Source organism: Orcinus orca, chromosome 3, assembly GCF_937001465.1.
Source record: "Orcinus orca chromosome 3, mOrcOrc1.1, whole genome shotgun sequence".
Classification (NCBI taxonomy): Eukaryota; Metazoa; Chordata; class Mammalia; order Artiodactyla; family Delphinidae; genus Orcinus; species Orcinus orca.
Window position 1 is genome coordinate 19,220,655 of NC_064561.1, and position 18,955 is coordinate 19,239,609.

An 18,955-nucleotide genomic window follows, 5' to 3' on the forward strand; every position below is an offset into this window, starting at 1 on the left:
CGCCAACCATAGAGCTGGTCACTCATTCACTCGTTTCCAGTCCTTCAGTCTCATTCCAGTTTCCAGTCTTCACATCTCCAGCTGCAACACCTGTCCACCGAGTCCCCCTCACCTCACTCAGTACCTCGTCCAGGTGACGCCTGCACCAGTCACCTTCTCCCAGCATCCTCAGCAATCTCTACCTCCACTGGCAGGAGCCCCATATTGGTGACTTCTGAATCACTTTGGCAGCACAAACCTCCTTCTGCCTGGAATAGCCTCCCGTCTTCCTCACCAAATTCTGTCTCCTCCAAGATGACACCCCCGCACGGCCAGCAGTGCCCTTTGGCTCACAGCTCTGCCCCTCCGCGGGCCTGACAGCAGCACTTCCGGCACGCCCGAGAGGTGATCTGGGCATGCGCACAGCTCTGGTCCCTCCAGGTGAGGACCTGTTACAGGCCCAGCCCCAGTAGCCCTTTGCACACACAAGGGCTCAACAAATACGTCAGACTGGCCTAGTGAGGCTTGGGCCAGCTTCCCCCTCGAGTTCCATCAATTCTCAAATCTCATCAATTTTGACATCTGACATCTTAATCCTGATGTCTCCCTGTTTCAGCGGTGCCTCCTCCCAGGGACACCCCTACCCATCTGGCCCAGTCCTAATGGCTCTGCTTTTCCAGAACCAACTCCATTCATGCTCTCTCACCAGTCAAGGTCGTTCTGGTCACCGGCTTATGTTAGGCTAGTCTAGTCTCTAGCCCAGGGCCCACATATTTTCCCTTGTCACATCCTGCCAGTAAATCTTTTCCTCCTGGGGAAGTGTTTCTTCTAAAATTGACCCTCCCTTTGGCTGTTAGGTCAGAACTACTTCCAGCAATAAAGAACGATGTCCTGGAATTGAACATGTTGCCAACAAGTACTCTTGTCCCCAATTAATGTTCCTGCATTTTGCCAAAAAGGTGAGAACTAGCCTCCCACTGGTGATGCTTTGAGCCCTGACCCATGGTGGGATCAGCTTCCTCATGCCAGTCACCAGATTTTCCTTCTACATTCTAGACACTTCTCAGTTTCTTTTTCTCCCCCATATTTTCTGTTGAGCTATAACTGGCATATCATAAAACCTACCCACTTACAGTGTACAATTCAATGGTTTTAGCATATTCACAGAGTTGGTCACCATAATCTCAGTTTGGAACACTTTCATCATGTAAAAAGAAACTCCTAACCTGACCATTCCTATCCCAACCCTCCCTCCAGCTCCCACAACCACTAACCTGCTTTTGTCTCTATAGATTTGCCTGGACATTTTATATAAATGGAATCATATAAAATGTGGCTTTTTGTGTCTGGCCTCTTTCACTTAGCATAATCTTTTCAATGTTCATCCATATTATAGTGTGTATCAGTACCTCATTTCTCTTTATTGCCAAATAATTTTCCACTTCTTTTGCTGGTTCCCTGTCAGAAGCTGAATCTCAAAATGTTGAAGCACCCCAAGTCTCAGCCCTCCTCCTCTCTTCATCTCTATCTACTCAGTTCCTGGGTGATCTCATCCAGTCTCTTGACACAAAATACCGCCTATATGCAATGACTCACAAATCTATCTCTCTGTCCGGCCCTTTCCCATGAGCTCCAGACACACAGGTCCCACAACGTCTTCCACATCTCCCTCCACTTGTCCATCTCAGGCATCAGGCTTGACACAACCAATATAAGAGAAACAGTCTGAGTTCAGTTATGGGTAGTGATGGACGAATGCTAGTAAGTGTAAGCAAACACAATCTAACAGCACATTAATAATAATTTTAAATCAACAAGGAAGGCTTATTCCAAAAAGACAAGGATGGTTTAATATTAGGAACTCTGCTAATATAAAGCACCATATTAATAGAGAAAATGAGGGGAAAAGTCTTATCAATATATATTAACAGGGCAATTGATAAAACCCAACACATATTTTTAGTAAACATTCTTGATAAAATAGAATAAGGTAAACATTTATAAAAACAACCCAAACATCATCTTCCAGAAGCACTTTCATTAAAGTAAGAAACAACACAAAGTTGTCTTCTTCCATCATTATTTAACCTTTTCTGGAGGTACAACCAATGCAATTGGACAAGAGAAAGAAACTAGAGGTATAAAAACAGGAAAAGAGTAGATAAAACCATCATCATTTGCAAATAATATGATTATAAACATGGAAAACCCAAAGCCCAAAACACTATTCTAAAGTATAAAAGAAGTCAGTACGGTGGCTTTTGTATATGCCAATGACAATCAGAAGATATAAAAGAAGGACCTAAAACACCTAGGAATATACTTATCAAGATAAAGATGAAGAAAATTTGAAATATTGAGCACATAAAAGATCTGAGCAAATAGGAAGATTCAACATTAGGAAGATGTCAAACCTCTCGTAAACAGTGATAAAATAATTTGTTAATGCTATCTTAATAGAAACACCAAACATTTAATAGGAACACTCCTCTATTGAAAAAAGCAAGGTGCAGAATATTACGCATAGCATGCTACTTTTTCTATAAAAATGGGAAAAGCATTTGTATATAGACAAGATATGGTCTATCTATAGAAGGCGAAGTAGGAAATGGGTCTCATTGGTTGCTTCTGGTTAGTAAAATTGGTAACTGAAATAGGGGTGGGAGGGACACTTCTCACTGTATAACTTTTCGGTATAATTTTGAACCATGTGAATATATTACTTATTCAAAATTTTTTAAAACTGAAAACAATCATATTTCTATTTTTTAAAAATATTTTAATGGCTCTGTGTTGTCAGCAAATTATTTAGGTGTCTAAAACCTTCCATAACTGGGTTCCAAATAATGGTATTGATGATAAAAAGGAGGTGAGGATAGGGGAAGCCGCTGCTGCCACCACCAGCACCGCCACCACCATCCAAACAAGGAACTACAGTGAGCTACATACAGCCCATGCAACAAATCTAGCCCGCTGTCTTTTTTTTTTTATAAATAACTTTTTATTTATTTATTTATTTATTTATTTATTTATTTATTTATTTATTTATTTTTGGCTGCGTTGGGTCTTTGCTGCTGCGTGTGGGCTTTCTCTAATTGCAGCGAGCGGGGGCTGCTCTTCATTGCGGCGCGCAGGCTTCTCATTGCGGTGGCTTCCCTTGTTGCGGAGCACGGGCTTTAGGCGCATGGGCTTAAATGTAGTTGTGGCTCGCAGGCTCTAGGGCACAGGCTCAGCAGTTGTGGTGCACGGGCTTAGTTGCTCCACGGCATGTAGGATCTTCCCAGACCAGGGGTCAAACCCATGTCCCATGCATTGGCAGGCAGATTCTTAACCACTGTGCCACCAGGGAAGTCCCAGGGCATATGTTTGTTTTTTGTTTTTTGTTTGTTTTTGGGTTTTTTTTTGAGGTATGTGGGCCTCGCACTGTTGCGGAGTACAAGCTCCCGTTGCGGAGCACAAGCTCCGGACGCGCAGGCTCAACGGCCATGGCTCATGGGCCCAGCCGCTCCGCGGCATGTGGGATCTTCCCGGACCGGGGCACGAACCCGTGTCCCCTGCATCGGCAGGCAGACTCTCAACCACTGCGCCACCAGGGAAGCCCTCAGGGCATATGTTTTGGTTTTTTTTTAACATCTTTATTGGAGTATAAGTGCTTTACAATTGTGTGTTATAGTTTCTGCTGCATCACAAAGTGAATCAGCTATACGTATACATATATCCCCATATCCCTTCCCTCTTGCGGCTCCCTCCCACCCTCCCTATCCCACCCCTCTAGGTGGTCACAAAGCACCAAGCTGATCTCCCTGTGTTATGCGGCTGCTTCCCACTAGCTATTTACTTTACATTTGGTAGTGTATGTATGTCCATGCCACTCTCTCACTTCGTCCCAGCTTACTCTTCCCCTCCCTATGTCCTCAAGTCCATTCTCCGTCTGTGTCTTTATTCGTGTCCTGCCCCTAGGTTCCTCAGAACCTTTTTTTTTTTTTTAGATTCCATATATATGTGTTAGCATACGGTATTTGTTTTTCTCTTTCTTACTTACTTCACTCCTATGACAGTCTCTAGGTCCATCCACCTCACTACCAATAACTCAATTTCGTTTCTTTTTATGGCTGAGTAATATTCTATTGTTTATATGTGCCACATCTTCTTTATCCATTCATCTGTCGATGGACACTTAGGTTGCTTCCATGTCCTGGCTATTGTAAATAGTGCTGCAATGAACATTGTGGTACATGACTCTTTTTGAATTATGGTTTTCTCAGGGTATATGGGCATATGTTTTTGATTCGTCTCTGGGTATGTACCTAGAATAGAATTGCTGGGTCCGTGGTAACTCTTAAGCTTTTGGGGGAACTGCCAGGCTGTTTTCCAAAATGGCTGCACCATTTCACATTCGTACCAGCAGCGTACAAGTGTTCCAATTTCTCCTCATTCTCATCAATACTGGCTGTTATCTGACTTTTTCATTATAGTTATCCTAGTGGGTGTGAAGTAATATCTCACTGTGGTTTTGATTTGCATTTGCCTGATGGCTAATGATGCTGAGCAACTTTTCATGTGCTTAATGGCTGTTTGCATACCTTAGGAGAAATGTTTACTTGCCCATTTTTAAATTAAGGATGAGTTTTTAATTGACTTTTTATTTATCAAGCTAGATGCTTACTCTAGGAGCTGAAGTTCAAATAGAAGTTCAGTTGCCTTAGCGGCAGTTGGTATCTCCCCAAAAGTGAAGCCTGAGATTTCAGAACAGAGGCTAAGGAGAGAGGGATCATCAAGTGGGATTCCAGAGGATGGAAGCTTCCTCAAACACAACTGCTTGGGACAAACCTTACTGTGTAAAGCTGAGAGCTTAGAAAAGTCAGCTTGGCTCTTCAGAAAGTTGGGTTTCTATAGCGTCAGGATTTTGGCTTTGGAATTTAAAATGTATTATTTTAAAGGTGATAATATTTATGTTAAAAACATTTTCAGATAGTACACAAGAGTATAAAGCAAAAGTTAAATGTCTTTCCTCCCTAACACCTCTTCCCTGATTTAAGCTCTCCAGAGATATTCACTATTAAGTTTTCGTGTATATATGCAAATATATACATATATATTTGTTTGTTTATGTACATTAAATAACATATTGTTCTGGCAACTTGTTTCCACTTATCAACATAGCTGGGAAATTTTTCTACTTCACCATAGATAAATCTTATTCTTTTAATGTGTTGTCATATCATGTTGTATGGATTTCTATAGATAGAGATAAATCACCATAGATAGAGATAGATAGAGATAAATCTAGATAGATTTCACCATAGATAGAGATAAATCTTATTCACCATAGATAGATAGATAGATCTTATTCTTTTAATGTGTTGTCATATCATGTTGTATGGATTTCTATAATGTATTTAACCAGCCCCTACTGAAGGACTTTAGTTTTAGTGTTTTTGCTATTTTGAGCAAGTTTGCAGTGAATCTTGTGCACTATCTTTGGTACTTTTGTGAGTCTCTCCGGGGATAAATCCCTAACATTTATGTTTTGATGGATGCAGTATGGTCCAATTGTCCTCTAAAGAGGGGCAGTTTACACTTGTTCTAACAGTGTCTCTCCATCGCTTTCAAAGACTGGGTTTTAGCAATCTTTTTTCAGGGGGAGGAGGTTGTTGTGTCTGTTTTCATTTACATTTCTTTAGTTCAGAAGGGTGCTGACATTTCATATTTTTATAGGTCATTTATGTTTCCTTTTCTGTGAACTTTCTGTTCTGTTCTTGTCCAGTTTTTCTATAGAGTTGTCTCTTAGTGCTTTGGAAAATCTTTTTGTATTTTAAGGAAAAATTTCTAGTGCTTTTGTGGTTTTATTGTTTATATGAAAAATTTTGATCATCAGTTTTACTGGCGAGTGTGAGCGACAAGGCAGGGCTCCAGCTTTGCTTTCTTCCAGATGGCTTGCCATTGTCCTGATGCCATTTATTGAATTCTTTCCCTTTCCATCCATTTATTTAAAAAGCTTTTGTGATATACTAGATTCTAATATGTGTTTGGGTCTATTTCCAGCCTCTCTATTCTTTCTCTAGTACTAAGTTACTTTGATGGCTTGTTTTTTTAAAAAATTGTTTGTTTTTAAACTATTTTATAAGGTTTTGGCAGTTTACCAATTAAACCAGGTCTAGGGAAAAGCATGTTATATGGAGAAAGGAAGTGTCTGGGAGTCAAACAGATCAGGATTTGATCCCAGATATATAGTTTATCAGCTTTTTAGCCCTGGACAGATTCTTCAACTTTACTGTGCTTCAGCTTTTTCGCCTTTAAAACAGAATGAGGATTGAGTGAGATGCTGCCAGGAAAGGGCTCCCTGCTGCTGTTAGGTGCATGCTGGATGTGTGGCTGTTCACTTCTGGGCCTGAGCTTTAGTGGGCTGGGGTGAGGCATTTGCAAGATCAAGGGGGTGTGTCTCCCCACCCCCAATCCTCCAGGTCCAGGAATTCCCTGCCCAGTCAGCCCTGAGTCCATTACTACTGCCTGCCCAGACCTCTCCTTCGATCTGCTATTCAGAGAGAGAGCTGTCCCTGAAGGGAGGCCAAGGTGTGTGTGTGGGGGAATTCGTGGACAGAGTGTGGGTCCCTCACTATACAGAACAGGGTGGGACGGATAGGTGGAAATAGAGGAGGAGGGAACAGGACTCCATCTATGCTCTTGCCCTGAACCCTTCCAATCTGAGGGGTGGGTCTGCTTCCTTTTCTGTTCCCTCATGATGATAGATTGGGGTGGGGAGGAGAGGTATTCATTTGTTCAATAAGCATATCCTGGGGACTGGCTCGGTGTGTTAGTTTCCTAGGGCTGGCTTGGCTTAAAACAATACAAACTTATTGTCTCATAATTCTAGAGGCTAGAAGTCCAAAATCAAAGTATCCGCAGGGCTGTGCTTTCTCTGCAGGTTCTAGGGGAGAATCTGTTCTGTACCTTTCTCTTAGCTTCTGGTGTCACTGCTATCCCTGGTGTTCCTTGGCTTGTAGACACATCTCTCTAATCTCTGCCTCCATTGTCACATGGCATTTTTCCCTCTTCTTATAAGGACACCAGTCATATTGTATTAGGGTCCACCCTAATGAGCTCATCTTTACTTGATTACATCTACAAAACCCTATTTCCAAATAAGGTCATGTGCACAGGTACCAAGGATTAGCACTTGAACAGATGGCTTTGGGGGACACAATTTGACACTGGGAATGCTGGCCCTTAGGAGGGTTAGGGTTAGGGTTAATGTAGGGCATCAGCATTGACTCTCCCTCCTTCCCACTTTCCCAGCCAGTGACCTGGGGCGGCCAGTGGCATGTGGATTTGATTTCTGGCAGGGATAAAACTAGTGGGGAGGATGATATTTTTAGAAGTCCAAGGGACCCTAGCGACCACCTAATCCAGACATTTAACAGATGGGAAGCTGAGACAGTTCCACGAGACACTTTGTGTTATGGTTGGGCACTTTGTGCTGAGGCAGCTGCTGTGGGCCATGGACTGTGGCTCCAGTTGGTGGTGGGGAGAGGGGGAGGGTGGCCACTGAGTCCGTTGTCAGCCCTGGATCCCCAATCGCAGCCTGAGGCAGACTCTACTTTGGGCCACCAACACCTACTGAAAGCCCGTGCTTTTCCCAGATGGGTTTTTTGTCTGGGGCTGCCTGGAGAGAGGAGGAGGTGGTGCGGGCCGGTGCTGCCACTGTTTCAGTTCTGACTCCCACTCACACAGTCCCGGGGCCTGTGGGTGCCATGCAAGGCAAGTTCCCTCTGCAGTGCCCCCGCCACCCCCGAAGCCTCTCCTGGGCTGCAGCTCTGCCAACCCGCTTCATCTGCTACCCTCTTCCATTGGCTTTGCATGCTCTCAAAAATCAGGGAAATCTCTCCTCTGTTGGAGACTCTCCTGTTTTCTTTGCTGTTTTGGTAGAAGTTGGTGATGTGTTGATGTGAGTGTGTGTGTGTGTGTGTGTGTTTCTGGGTGCATGCACGTGCATGCAAAACCTGCCCTGTCTCCACAGTGCCAGCTGCCTCCCACTGCTTAACGGGATTCTTGAGCATAGTGCTTGATGGGCACATTTTCTGTTCTTGTGCCCAGAAAATCTCATCCTTCTCCCTTGCTCTCCTTGGACTTGACACTGGCATGCCTGCCAGACTTCGTGCCATGGAGTGAGCTCTGGTCCTGAAATAGCTGATCCCCAAGCAGCAACATCCTGGGGCTCCAGCTGCAATTTACAGCTAAGGCCAGGGCAGAGGATGCCAGCGTAGGCACCCATGGGCTAGAACTCTGAGCGGCTGGAGTTTTTGCTGCCAGCATTTTCTGTGGAGTTCGCAGACCGTCAGGAGTAGAGAAGATGCTGAGGAGGTTTGTGTCTCCACCATTGCCTATCGGACTCTCTATTCATTCCAAAAAATGTACTGAGCATCTAGTATGTGTCAAACACCGTGCCAGGCATCAGAGGGAGCTAGAGAAAGTCCTTGCCTCCCCAGGGGTTCCAAATGAACTCTACTGCTGTGTTCCATGACTGGGAAGCATCAGGAACTCTAAGAACTGGAACCTAGGAAGAGATCTGGGAAAAAGCTGCTTCCTACTGAGATTTGTGGAATGGCTGGGGGGAGGGGGTGCTGGTAAAGCCTGGAGGTGAAGAAGGGGGAGGGCAGGGCTGAAGACAGCCTGGTGGCAGGGCCCAATAGAATGGCCACTCTCAGCACTTACCGCAGCCATGTTCATTGTTGGGGTCCCTCCATCTCACAACACAGAAAGCTCCAGGAGGGCAGAGACTGTCTGTGGAACTGGTACCTGGCAGGGAGTCAGTGCTCAGAAAACATCTGAATGAATGAACTTCACAGAGTTTTCTTTAGATCTTGAGGCTACTGGGGAGCAGGAGTTTAAGTTCAGGTTCACCTGGTTAGTTTTATGATTTTGGAAGATCATTCAGGCAACTGTGGGAAAACAGGGGAATGGACAGTATGCCTGAGCAGCTTCCTCTGCTGTTCGCTGAAGGGGAATCAGATTTGAACCTAGCACCTGAAGATGGAGGAGGCCATCTACAAGGACCAAAGAGCAGCTGTAAGAAGCTGAGAAGGATCCCTGGCCAATAGGAAGCTAGGATCCCAATCCTACAACCACAAGGAACAGAAACAGGCCAACAGCAGGAATGAGCTTGGAAGAGGATCCCAAGTGCCAGATGAGATCACAGCAGTTGGAAACTTTGACTTTTACCTTTGTAAGCACTGATCAAGGAACCCAGCCATGCCATCCTGGACTTCTAACCTGCAAACCTGGGAGAGAATAAAAGGATATTGTTTTAAGGCACTAAGTGGTCATATATTACAACAACAATAGAAAACGAACACACCAATTGCTGGAATCATTCACTGAATTGAAAACACAGGTAGAGGGGCAGGTCAGACAGGCTAGCTGAGAAAAGACACCCAGGAGGAGTTGGAGTTGATGATAAGCATCCCCACCTCATCAGGTTGTGGAGAGGATCAAATGCATAGAAAGTAAGTGCTGGATAAATGTTGGCCACTGTGGGTGTGGCTGGAACTGTGGGGAGACCTGGGTCCCAGATGTAGGTGGAGATCTGGGAGTTACTGCAGAAGGGCCACTGCCTCCAGACACTGAACCTATCCCATAGTTGTTGATTCCATGGGATGTGATAGGATGGAGAAAGCAGGTGACATTGCCACTGCCCAAGCTCTGCTGTACCCCCTGGGCCTGGGGTCTGTCAAGTGGGCTGGTCCAGCCCTGTCTGACCAGGCTCACATCTCCTCTGTTTTGAGTGTATGCCTACCCTCTGGAGAAGTGAGGAATTACCAGGATTGATTGTGGCCAGCTATGGCTTATGAACTTTTTATTACCGTGCTCTGTTAACAGCTGGTTTCTTGCTTTGCCTTTGGAGAGGGGCATGGAGGTCATGGTCCTAGTCCTAGAATGTGAGAACTGGAATCATCTTTGGGATCTGTCTATTCCCTCTCCTCTGGTAACAGGAGGGGAATGATGAGGCTTGGAGAGGCAGGGACTTCTCCCAGACCACAGAGCAAACCAGGGACCAGGCTTCCCTCTCCCTCAGTCAGTCTTTAGCTGGGGGTGGAGAGAGGTGGGATTCAGGGAGCAGCTGGTGGTCCCCTTCCTAGTCCTGTGCCCCCACTACTGCTGAGGAGGAACAGAAACCTGACCATACTCGGTTTCATCTGGGCCTTCCTTTTCTACACATGGAAGGAGGAATCTATTTTTCTCTTTCTTCAAGAGGGACAGAGAGGAGGGCAGACAAGCTGGAGTGGAGCAGACTGGGGAGGAAACTGGGTTGAGAGTGTTTGGGGCTTGATAGGGAGAACGGTGTCAGAGTCCATTTGATTTAGATGAGTCAGCAAACGTTTTCTGTTAAGGACCAGATAGTCAATATTCTAGGCTCTGTGGGCTACACAATCTCTGTTGCAACTATTCAACTCTGCTGTTACAGTATGAAAGCAGCCATGGGCAGTATGTAAACAAATGGGTGTGGAGTTTCTGATAAAACTTTATTTATAAAAAAAGACAGGGACTTTTTTTAGAAGACCCAATGCTGCCCACCAAAATTAATTAATTAATTTAAAAAAACCACATATGCCCACATGAAAACTTGTACATGAATGTTCACAGCAGTACATGAATGTTCACAGTTTCCAAAAGGTGGAAACAACCCAGTCCATCAACTGATAAATGGATAAAATATAGTATACCCATACAATGGAATGTTATGTAGTAATGGAGCACTGACACATGCTACAATATGGACAAACCTTGAAAACATCTTAAGCAAAAGGAGTCAGACACAAGAGGCCACATACTATATGATTCCATTTCTGTGAAATGTCCAGTACAGGGACATCTATAGAGACAAAGGGGAGATTAGTGGTTACGTAGGTCTAGGGAGGATGAGGGGGTCAGAGGTGATAGCTAAAGGGTGCAGTGATGAAAATGTCCTAAAATTGACTGTGGTGATGGCTGCACAACTCGGTGAATACACTAAAACCAGTGAATCATATACTTTAAACGGGCAAATTGTATGATACGGGAATTATATCTCAATTTAAAAAAATTATCTACCCCAGTTTTCTAAAAGAAGGGACCTTAGTCCATCTAGGTCTAACTTTCTCATTTTATAGATGAGGCACTGAAGCCCAGAGAGGTTGTCATTTGTCATTTAGAACCCTGATTGACTACCCATTAGCCATTACATTCTCACCCATTCTACCCTGCTTCAAGTGAGTGGGAGTGGCCATTCACACAAAATCAGTGAAGTCACACAAACCACCTTGGATCTGGCACAGATCTCTGAGACTGGTGTTAGAAATACACGGTGTGGTTTACTGAGGACAGATTTGTTCTTGGCACTTCATTGTCTTATGGCTCAAAAAATTGACACTTGTGACCTGGCCAAGCCAAGATTCCCACACTTTCACTATCCAGCCACATTTCACAAACTTTGAGCTAAAGTTGAATACCGAGTCACAGGAGATGAGCAGAGCGTGAGCTTGGACATTAGCGGACCAGGATTCAAATTCAGCTTTGTGTGAGCTGCATGAAGCTATTACCTTTATGAGCCTCAGAAAACTGTGAATAATAAAGGTATTCTTTGTGAGCACTGGATGAGATATCACATGTAATGTGCTTGGCATATAAATGTTAATTCCTTCCTCCTTCCATTTGAGAACTGAGAGGTCTTCATAACTGAGACCTTGGTGAGGTCAGTCAAGCACATTTGCTTGAATTGGGTTTCCTGGGGATGATAATTCTCTGTGGAGTTCATCATGCCCAGTGCACACATCTGGGAGCACGTTTCCCCTTTGCAACACTGACACATTGTCACCCAACCAACAAGGCTAAAAGAGGAATAGAAAACCACCCTGCACCCTCTTGCACTGTTGGTAGGAATGTAAATTGATACAGCCACTGTGGAGAACAGTATGGAGGTTCCTTAAAAAACTAAAAATAGAATTACCATATGACCCAGCAATCCCACTACTGGACATACACCCTGAGAAAACCATAATTCAAAATGACACATGTACCCCAAAGTTCATTGCAGCACTATTTACAATAGCCAGGACATGGAACAATCTAAATGTCCAACGACAGATGAATGGATAAAGATGTGGTAAATATATACAATGGAATATTACTCAGCCATAAAAAGGAATGAAATTGGGTCATTTGTAGAGATGTGGATGTACCTAGAGTCTGTCATACAGAGGGAAGTAAGTCAGAAAGAGAAAAACAAATATCGTATATTAACGCATGTATGTGGAATCTAGAAAAATGGTACAGATGAACCTATTTCCAGGGCAGGAATAGAGACGCAGGCATAGAGAATGGACATGTGGACACAGTGGGGGAAGGGGAGGGTGGGATGAATTGGGAGATTAGGATTGACATATATACACTATCGTGTGTAAAACAGATAGCTAGTGGGAACCTGCTGTATAGCACAGGGAGCTCAGCTCAGTGCTCTGTGACGACCTAGATGGGTGGGATGGGGATGGGTGGGAGGGAGGTCCAAGAGGGAGGGGATATACGTATACATTGTACAGCAGAAACTAACACAACATTGTAAAGCAATTATACTCCAATAAAACAAAAAAAAATATTAAGATTGAAAAAGAAAAGAAAACCACCCTGCAGAGCCCTGCCAGCTGTGTGTTCAGAGGAGCTCTGCTCTCACAGCCTCACGTGCCACTTGGGGAGGGTTCCCTAGGGAGGGCCAGAACTTCTACCTAGGGGGAGGGAGAAGGTGGGGGAGGGTTTGGGGTGAGAAATGGTACAGCAAAGTGGTGGACAGTAAGGCAAAGCTGACAGTAGCCACCAGTCCTAAAGCTCAGGAGGGACTATCTTTTCTCAAGAAATTCCAAAGTGCAAACATTTAAAAGGTCAATTTTTGGTTACATTGTGCATACAAACTTTGCTTATTTTCAAATTATTTTTTGTTGCTTATATAACTATTCTCATTGTTCAACTGATATATTTTTCTATTTGTGAAATTATTTGGGGTCTAAGTTTAGTATGGATTGCATCCTACTTTTTCTTATTAAAATACTAAGTTTTTGAAAAGCTACTTGTTTTTTATGTAACGACTGCACTTGGTTAGAGGGTTAAAAGGTCAGTTTTCAGCTGGCTTAACTGCTTTGTGCTGGCAAGGCCACATGCAGGCTTCTAAAGTTCCACTTTCTGGCCTGTTTGGCCACCACAAAAATGACGAGACTAATTGACAAATTAGTTGCCTTTGTCAATCCTATAATCAAAGGCAACTAATTTGTAACAATGATCTAATTAATATTCATCCAGTGTTCCAAGACAGGGTACATGAAGTAAGTCAGAGGTACAAGATCCACCCCCGTCTAGGCCTGCTCGCCTCCCCAGCGTTACAGTTCATTAATCCTCTAGAGTTAACTGCAAACCGGGCGCCTACTCAGATCTCTCCCCCACCACACCCCGAAGTCTCAACCCCAGTGTTCATGCTGTCTTCCCTCTCAGCTCCCGCCAGCTGTCTCCGCCATGCCTTGCGTGGGCGTGATGCCAGGCGGCGGTAGGAACTACAAGGAAAACAGAGGGTTAGGGGATGCCGTTGGGAGGTCGGCGGGAACTGCAATTTTAGATACTTTGGTCAGGAGAACCTCTCCCGTGGTAAACATCTGAGCAGATTCCTGCGGGAAGGGTGGGAGCGAGCCACCGGCTCTCTGGGGAACAGCGGTCTAGACCGAGGCAATCAGTGAGTGAGTGGGTCCATCCCTTGCCAGGAAAGAGAAAGCAGAGTGTGAAAAATCGTGCTGGAACGAAGGAATCGTTAGCAGTGTCAGGCTTTACCTTAACCTTGGCACCTAGGTTACACCAGCCAGGACCAGTTCAGGACCTGGGACCTGACCGGGCTAGGCACTGCCTAAGGGATCAGATTCTAAGGAGGTTTGGAATCACACCGAGCAGCCTTCCCATTCTTCCAGTCCGGTCGCAGACCCCGCGCTTTAGGCAAGGATCCTGTCGCCTTAAATGTGGTCACGACCCTACAGGTACAGCCTCCTCCTCCTCCTCTTCCTCCCGCCGCCTATTCTGTGACGCCGAACTCTCAGAAGAGCCCAAGCCTGGGTCCCAATGCCTCCTCACCTCCTCCAGGCCCCGAATCCCTCAGGGCTCCGCCCCTTGCCTCCTGAACCCTCAGACTCCGGCCCTAATCCACTCCGCCCCGCCCCGCCCCAGTTATGGGAGTGGCCCCGCCCCTAAGGCCGAGGCCCCGCCCCTCCGTGCTGTATATTTAAGAAGCTGAGCGTCAAGAATTGGTCAGAGTCGGAGACCTGAGTTCCTAATTGGTTATGGTGTACTGCCTGCTTCCTGCAGAGCGGCATGACCCGGAAGTGATTCCTGAAGCGCCGGCCGCGTGGATTAGTACTTTGGGCACTCGGTTGCCGCGGTCGCTGCCATGACCAAAATAAAGGCAGATCCAGACGGGCCGGAGGCTCAGGCGGACGCGTGCTGCGGAGAGCGCACTTACCATGAGCTGCTGGTGAATCTGAACCCCATCGCGCAGCCTCTGGCTTCTCGCCGCCTCACGCGGAAGCTCTACAAATGCATCAAGAAAGGTGCGGCGGGACTTTCCTGGTGGTCCAATGGTTAAGACTCTGCGCTTCCAGTGGAGGGGGCATGGGTTCGACCCCTAGGTGGGGAAGTTACGCAAGCCGCGTGGCGTCTTCAAAAAAAAAAAAAAGGTACGGGTGGACGCCGGGGTGAGTCGGGACAGGGCGCGGGTGGCGGGCGGAGGTCCCCTCGACCGATTATTCTGTCGTTGCAGCCGTAAAGCAGAAGCAGATTCGGCGCGGGGTGAAGGAAGTTCAGAAATTTATCAACAAAGGCGAGAAAGGGTAAGAACCCCCTCCCGCCGGATTTTGCATTTCTAAACGATGACGAAGGTATCCCTGCTACTTAGTAGGTAGTCGGTAAAAGAGCTATGACTCCCCCTCATGTGCAGAAGGTAAATTCCCTTCCGTACAGATGCTGATACATCACTTACACGAGCGCAAAGGGACACCATGGGGAAAGTGAATTCCAGGGGAAGCGAATCGTATAAGCCAGCTCACTTAGGGTAGATCCCAGTTTCATTCATTCAGCGACTATTTACTGACTCCTCTTTTTCAGGCACTATACTATGGCGAGACAATGACAGTAATCAAATACACACAAAATTACAAGTGTCATAGGTAACCGTGAAGGAAAAGTACAGGGTGCAGTGAGAATGACTTTATTATCCTACATCTTTTCTTTCTGGCATTTATCAGAACCTGAAACTTATTTGCATTTTTATTCCCTGTATCTCCCACTAGGGCCAGAAAGTAAGCTCTTTGAGAATAGGAAAAAGCCTCTCACTGCTTTACTTTCACAAGTGTCTGGTACATTGTAGGTGCTCCAGAGATAAATAATGCTGGGGGGATTTGATGCTCTATGGAGTCTGACCTAGGTGGGGTAGCTGAGGTCTGAAGATATAGGAATTAGTTTGTGGGCTGGGGGGGAGGGGAGACATTCTGCCAGAAGAAAGTGGATTTCAGGGCAGGAGAGGGTAGTAGTGGACAGAAGTGCTAACTTCGCATGGGGTTTTTGTAAGCCATGGTAAGTTTAGTTTTTGTACTCAGAGCTTTGGAGGCCACTGAGGGTTAAAGCCAGGGAGTGACATAATTATGTTTACACCTTAAGAAGATTTTTCTGGCAACTTTGGAAAGGATCAGAGGTGGAAGAATAGATGGGGAAATTGAGATAGGAGGCTACTGTGGCATAGAAGAGGCGAGGGCAATTTTTGATTGGGTTAGTGATGGCGAGATGGAAAGAATTAAAGTGGATGGATGAGAGGACTTTCCGATATGGAGTGAAGAGGTGTGGATTCCAGGCGAATGGACAGAGGGCACACTCACTGAAATAGTGAATAGTGGAGGGAGCTGGGTTTGTATGGGAAGATCATGAGTTTGGTTTTAGACAAGTTTTTGAGGTGCCTTTTAGACATATGAACCGTCTCCCTAGCAGAAATGTCAAACAGGCAAGTGGCTATAAGGGTTTGCAGTTTGGGAGAGGGTCAGGCTGGAAAGAATAGATTTGGGAGTTGTCAACACATAGTTGGTGCTTGAAGCCTTGGTTATGGATGGGGTCAGCTGGGGAGAAAGTACTGACAGGGCAGCCAAGGACCAGGCTGTGGGAACAGCAGCATTTAAAGGCTACTGAGGAATTCCCTGGCGGTCCAGCAGTTAGGACTCCGTGCTTCCACTGCAGGGGGCCCAGGGTTCGATCCCTGGTTGGGGAACTAAGATCCCGCAAGCCGTGAGGCACGGCCAATAAAATAAAATAAAGGCTACTCAAAGGAAGAGGAGCCTGCAGAGGAGGAGAGTATATGAGGCAAAAGGAAAACGAGGAGTGTGGATGCAGTGCTTTGAACCAAGAGCTTTTTCCTTGTGTTTTCCTCTCACTCCCCTAGGGAACAGACCCTTCCCTCTGTGTCATCAGGGCTGCTGAGGCCCTTGTCCCAGAACCCCAACACTTTCCCAGCTAAGAGCCCTAGCTGGGGATTCTCTGGCAAGCTTTCATTGGATCTGTTTCCCTGTCACTCCTGGGAATGATCCTGGAAGCACTCAAGGCCCTTAAATGTGACTAGTTTTTCTAGCCATCTTGTCTGCCCCATCCCCATCCTGGACTCCAAAGCCATCCCTGGCTCCCCAGCAATAGCCAGCCCCTGTGTATCTGGTATCCTTCTGATTCTCTCGACCTTAAATGCTTTCCCTGTCTCCAGCCCCTCCACGGGCTGCCTGACATGTTCATCATTCAGCTTTCCTCTCAAGTATCATTTCCTGATTCATTTTTTGATCTTCCAAGGAGAGCTGAGCTCTTACTCCTTGGCATCTCTCTCATACCTCATCTGTCCCAGCGCGGTATGCTTTGTCACACTTGGTGGCATTTACTTGTTGCCAAGCAATAGAGATTACCTCTCCAGAGGAATGCACTCACCAAACCAACCTGCATGAATTTCTAAAGGTTGGGAGACACACGTTAATAATTGGACTCTTTGAGGTCATGGGGCAGCTTACCCATCTCTGTACCCCCAAGGCCCAGCTCAGAGGCAACACTTACGACTGAAAGAGGGAAAAAGCAAGCTGGAAATGACAGTGGTTTCTCTTATTTCAGGATCATGGTTTTGGCAGGAGACACATTACCCATTGAGGTATACTGCCATCTCCCAGTTATGTGTGAAGACCGGAATTTGCCGTACGTCTATATCCCCTCTAAGACGGTAAGGAGCACGTGTGCCTGATCTTGGTCAGCACAGGAGGGAGGGTGTCTGGGATCAGGTATGTGGCAGCAGGCCATAGTGGGAAGGAGCATGAGCTTTGGAGTTAAGACAGGCCTGGATGGATTCTTGGCTCTGCTGCTTCCTAGACGAGGGACTGCAGATAAGTTACCTCTCTGCACTTCCATTTCTTTCTTGTAAAATGGGAATCCCCTTCTCCATGGACTATGGGAATGAAACAGAAGGTGAACTTGGATATGTAAGTCCTATTAGGTGGGTACAGTTTCAGAGGGGATGTTCTAGGGACCTGAAGCTGTCCTTACCCTTAAAGAGCAGAGGCCAGGTCTGGGGTCCAGGGAGTGGGGGATGGCAGGGACCTGGAAAGCATAGGCACTGCCCAAGGGGACAGCCCCTGCTGGGCTGGAGCCCTTTCACAGTTGCCATGTGAAACTGTAGGCCCAGTGTTGCTGGACCACAACTCGAAAGTTTGCTGAGTTTAAATGGTGGCAAAATGTTAACATTGACTGACTAGCACATGTCTTAACATTGACACTAGCACTAGTCTGTGGGCTGGATTAGGCTGGTGGATCATCAGTTTGTGACTCCCTGGTATACAGGTTGTGCGGCCTTCTTTCCAAACAGCCCTTCTATTTCCTTCTCTGCAGGACCTGGGTGCAGCCGCCGGCTCTAAGCGCCCCACCTGTGTGATAATGGTCAAGCCCCATGAGGAATACCAGGAGGCCTATGACGAGTGCCTGGAGGAGGTACAGGCCCTGCCCCCGCCCATGTGAAGGACTTAGGCAGCAACCTGGGCACCTGCTCCAGAAGCTGTTGCATTGGCAGCGCACCAGCTGGCTGCCCACATTCATGGCATCTCTCTGGTACCCTGAGGCACGTGTTCTTCCCAGGTGGCTCCAACAGCTACTTCACGGCAGCAAAGCCAGCATCTTCTCCATCAGTGCTATTTTCTGTTGAGCTTCAATGAAGATGACGTGGGAGAAATAAATGCTAAAACTAAAATGTGCTGAGTCTGTGGGTGTTTTTTTAAGCAGCAGCTACTGGTGGGGCTGAGGAGTTGGTGGGGAAGAAAGAGCAGAAGCAGCCTTTCTCCTCAGAGGACCCGAGGACTTCAAGAATGTTCAGTGCTAGTGCTTGGCCACCAGAGCCAGTGCTAGACTCAAGCTGAGAACAGACCCTACTGCCCACCCTGAGCTTTCCACTCCCGCTTCCAGAGTAGCTGGGAGCTGCAGGACTAGCCAGCTGAGCCCAGGCCCCACTTCACCTAAGCCTGTAGCTCCTATGTCGGGGACACCCCCATTCCTCTTTTCTTTTTCCCCAAGAGACTTAAATGCCACTGGGAAGCTGACAGAAGGAATGTACCCACCCACACAGTAAATTTTAAATAGATATATGAAGTTAATTGCAGAACCCCAGGCCATCTCTCCTGCTTGGCATAATGGCCCCATAACCTAATCCCTTCAAACATTTTAGACTTATGGTGCCTTCCTGTTTTCAAAGGCCCAGCACAGGACCCAGTACACACAGCAGCCAAGCTTCAGGCACCCCGGAATAAACTGGAAGGACCTTGGGCTTGAGGGTTGGATCTGGTTTAAACTCCAAGCTCTCTTCTTGATAAGCTGTGAGCCTTTTTGGGCAAGTCACTTCATCTTCCTACATCCCTTCACA

At 46.3% G+C, this 18,955-nt stretch overlaps 1 protein-coding gene and 1 long non-coding RNA gene across 2 annotated transcripts; one reads left to right on the forward strand and one right to left on the reverse strand.

Annotated features, from left to right (window-relative positions):
• Positions 1–1,803: 1,803 nt before the first annotated feature.
• LOC125964047 (uncharacterized) lies at positions 1,804–14,181 on the reverse strand. The gene is made up of 2 exons (XR_007476573.1): positions 9,199–14,181; positions 1,804–8,775 (listed from the first exon to the last, which is right to left on the reverse strand). It is a non-coding gene; the product is annotated as an uncharacterized LOC125964047 (long non-coding RNA).
• A 105-nt stretch (positions 14,182–14,286) lies between these two features.
• Positions 14,287–18,289, forward strand: NHP2 (NHP2 ribonucleoprotein). Its single transcript, XM_004284787.4, has 4 exons — positions 14,287–14,588; positions 14,798–14,867; positions 17,167–17,272; positions 17,935–18,289. Exons 1-4 carry the CDS (start codon positions 14,429–14,431, stop codon positions 18,058–18,060), a joined length of 462 nt encoding a protein of 153 aa, XP_004284835.2. The 5' UTR covers positions 14,287–14,428; the 3' UTR covers positions 18,061–18,289.
• The last annotated feature ends 666 nt before the right edge of the window (positions 18,290–18,955 follow it).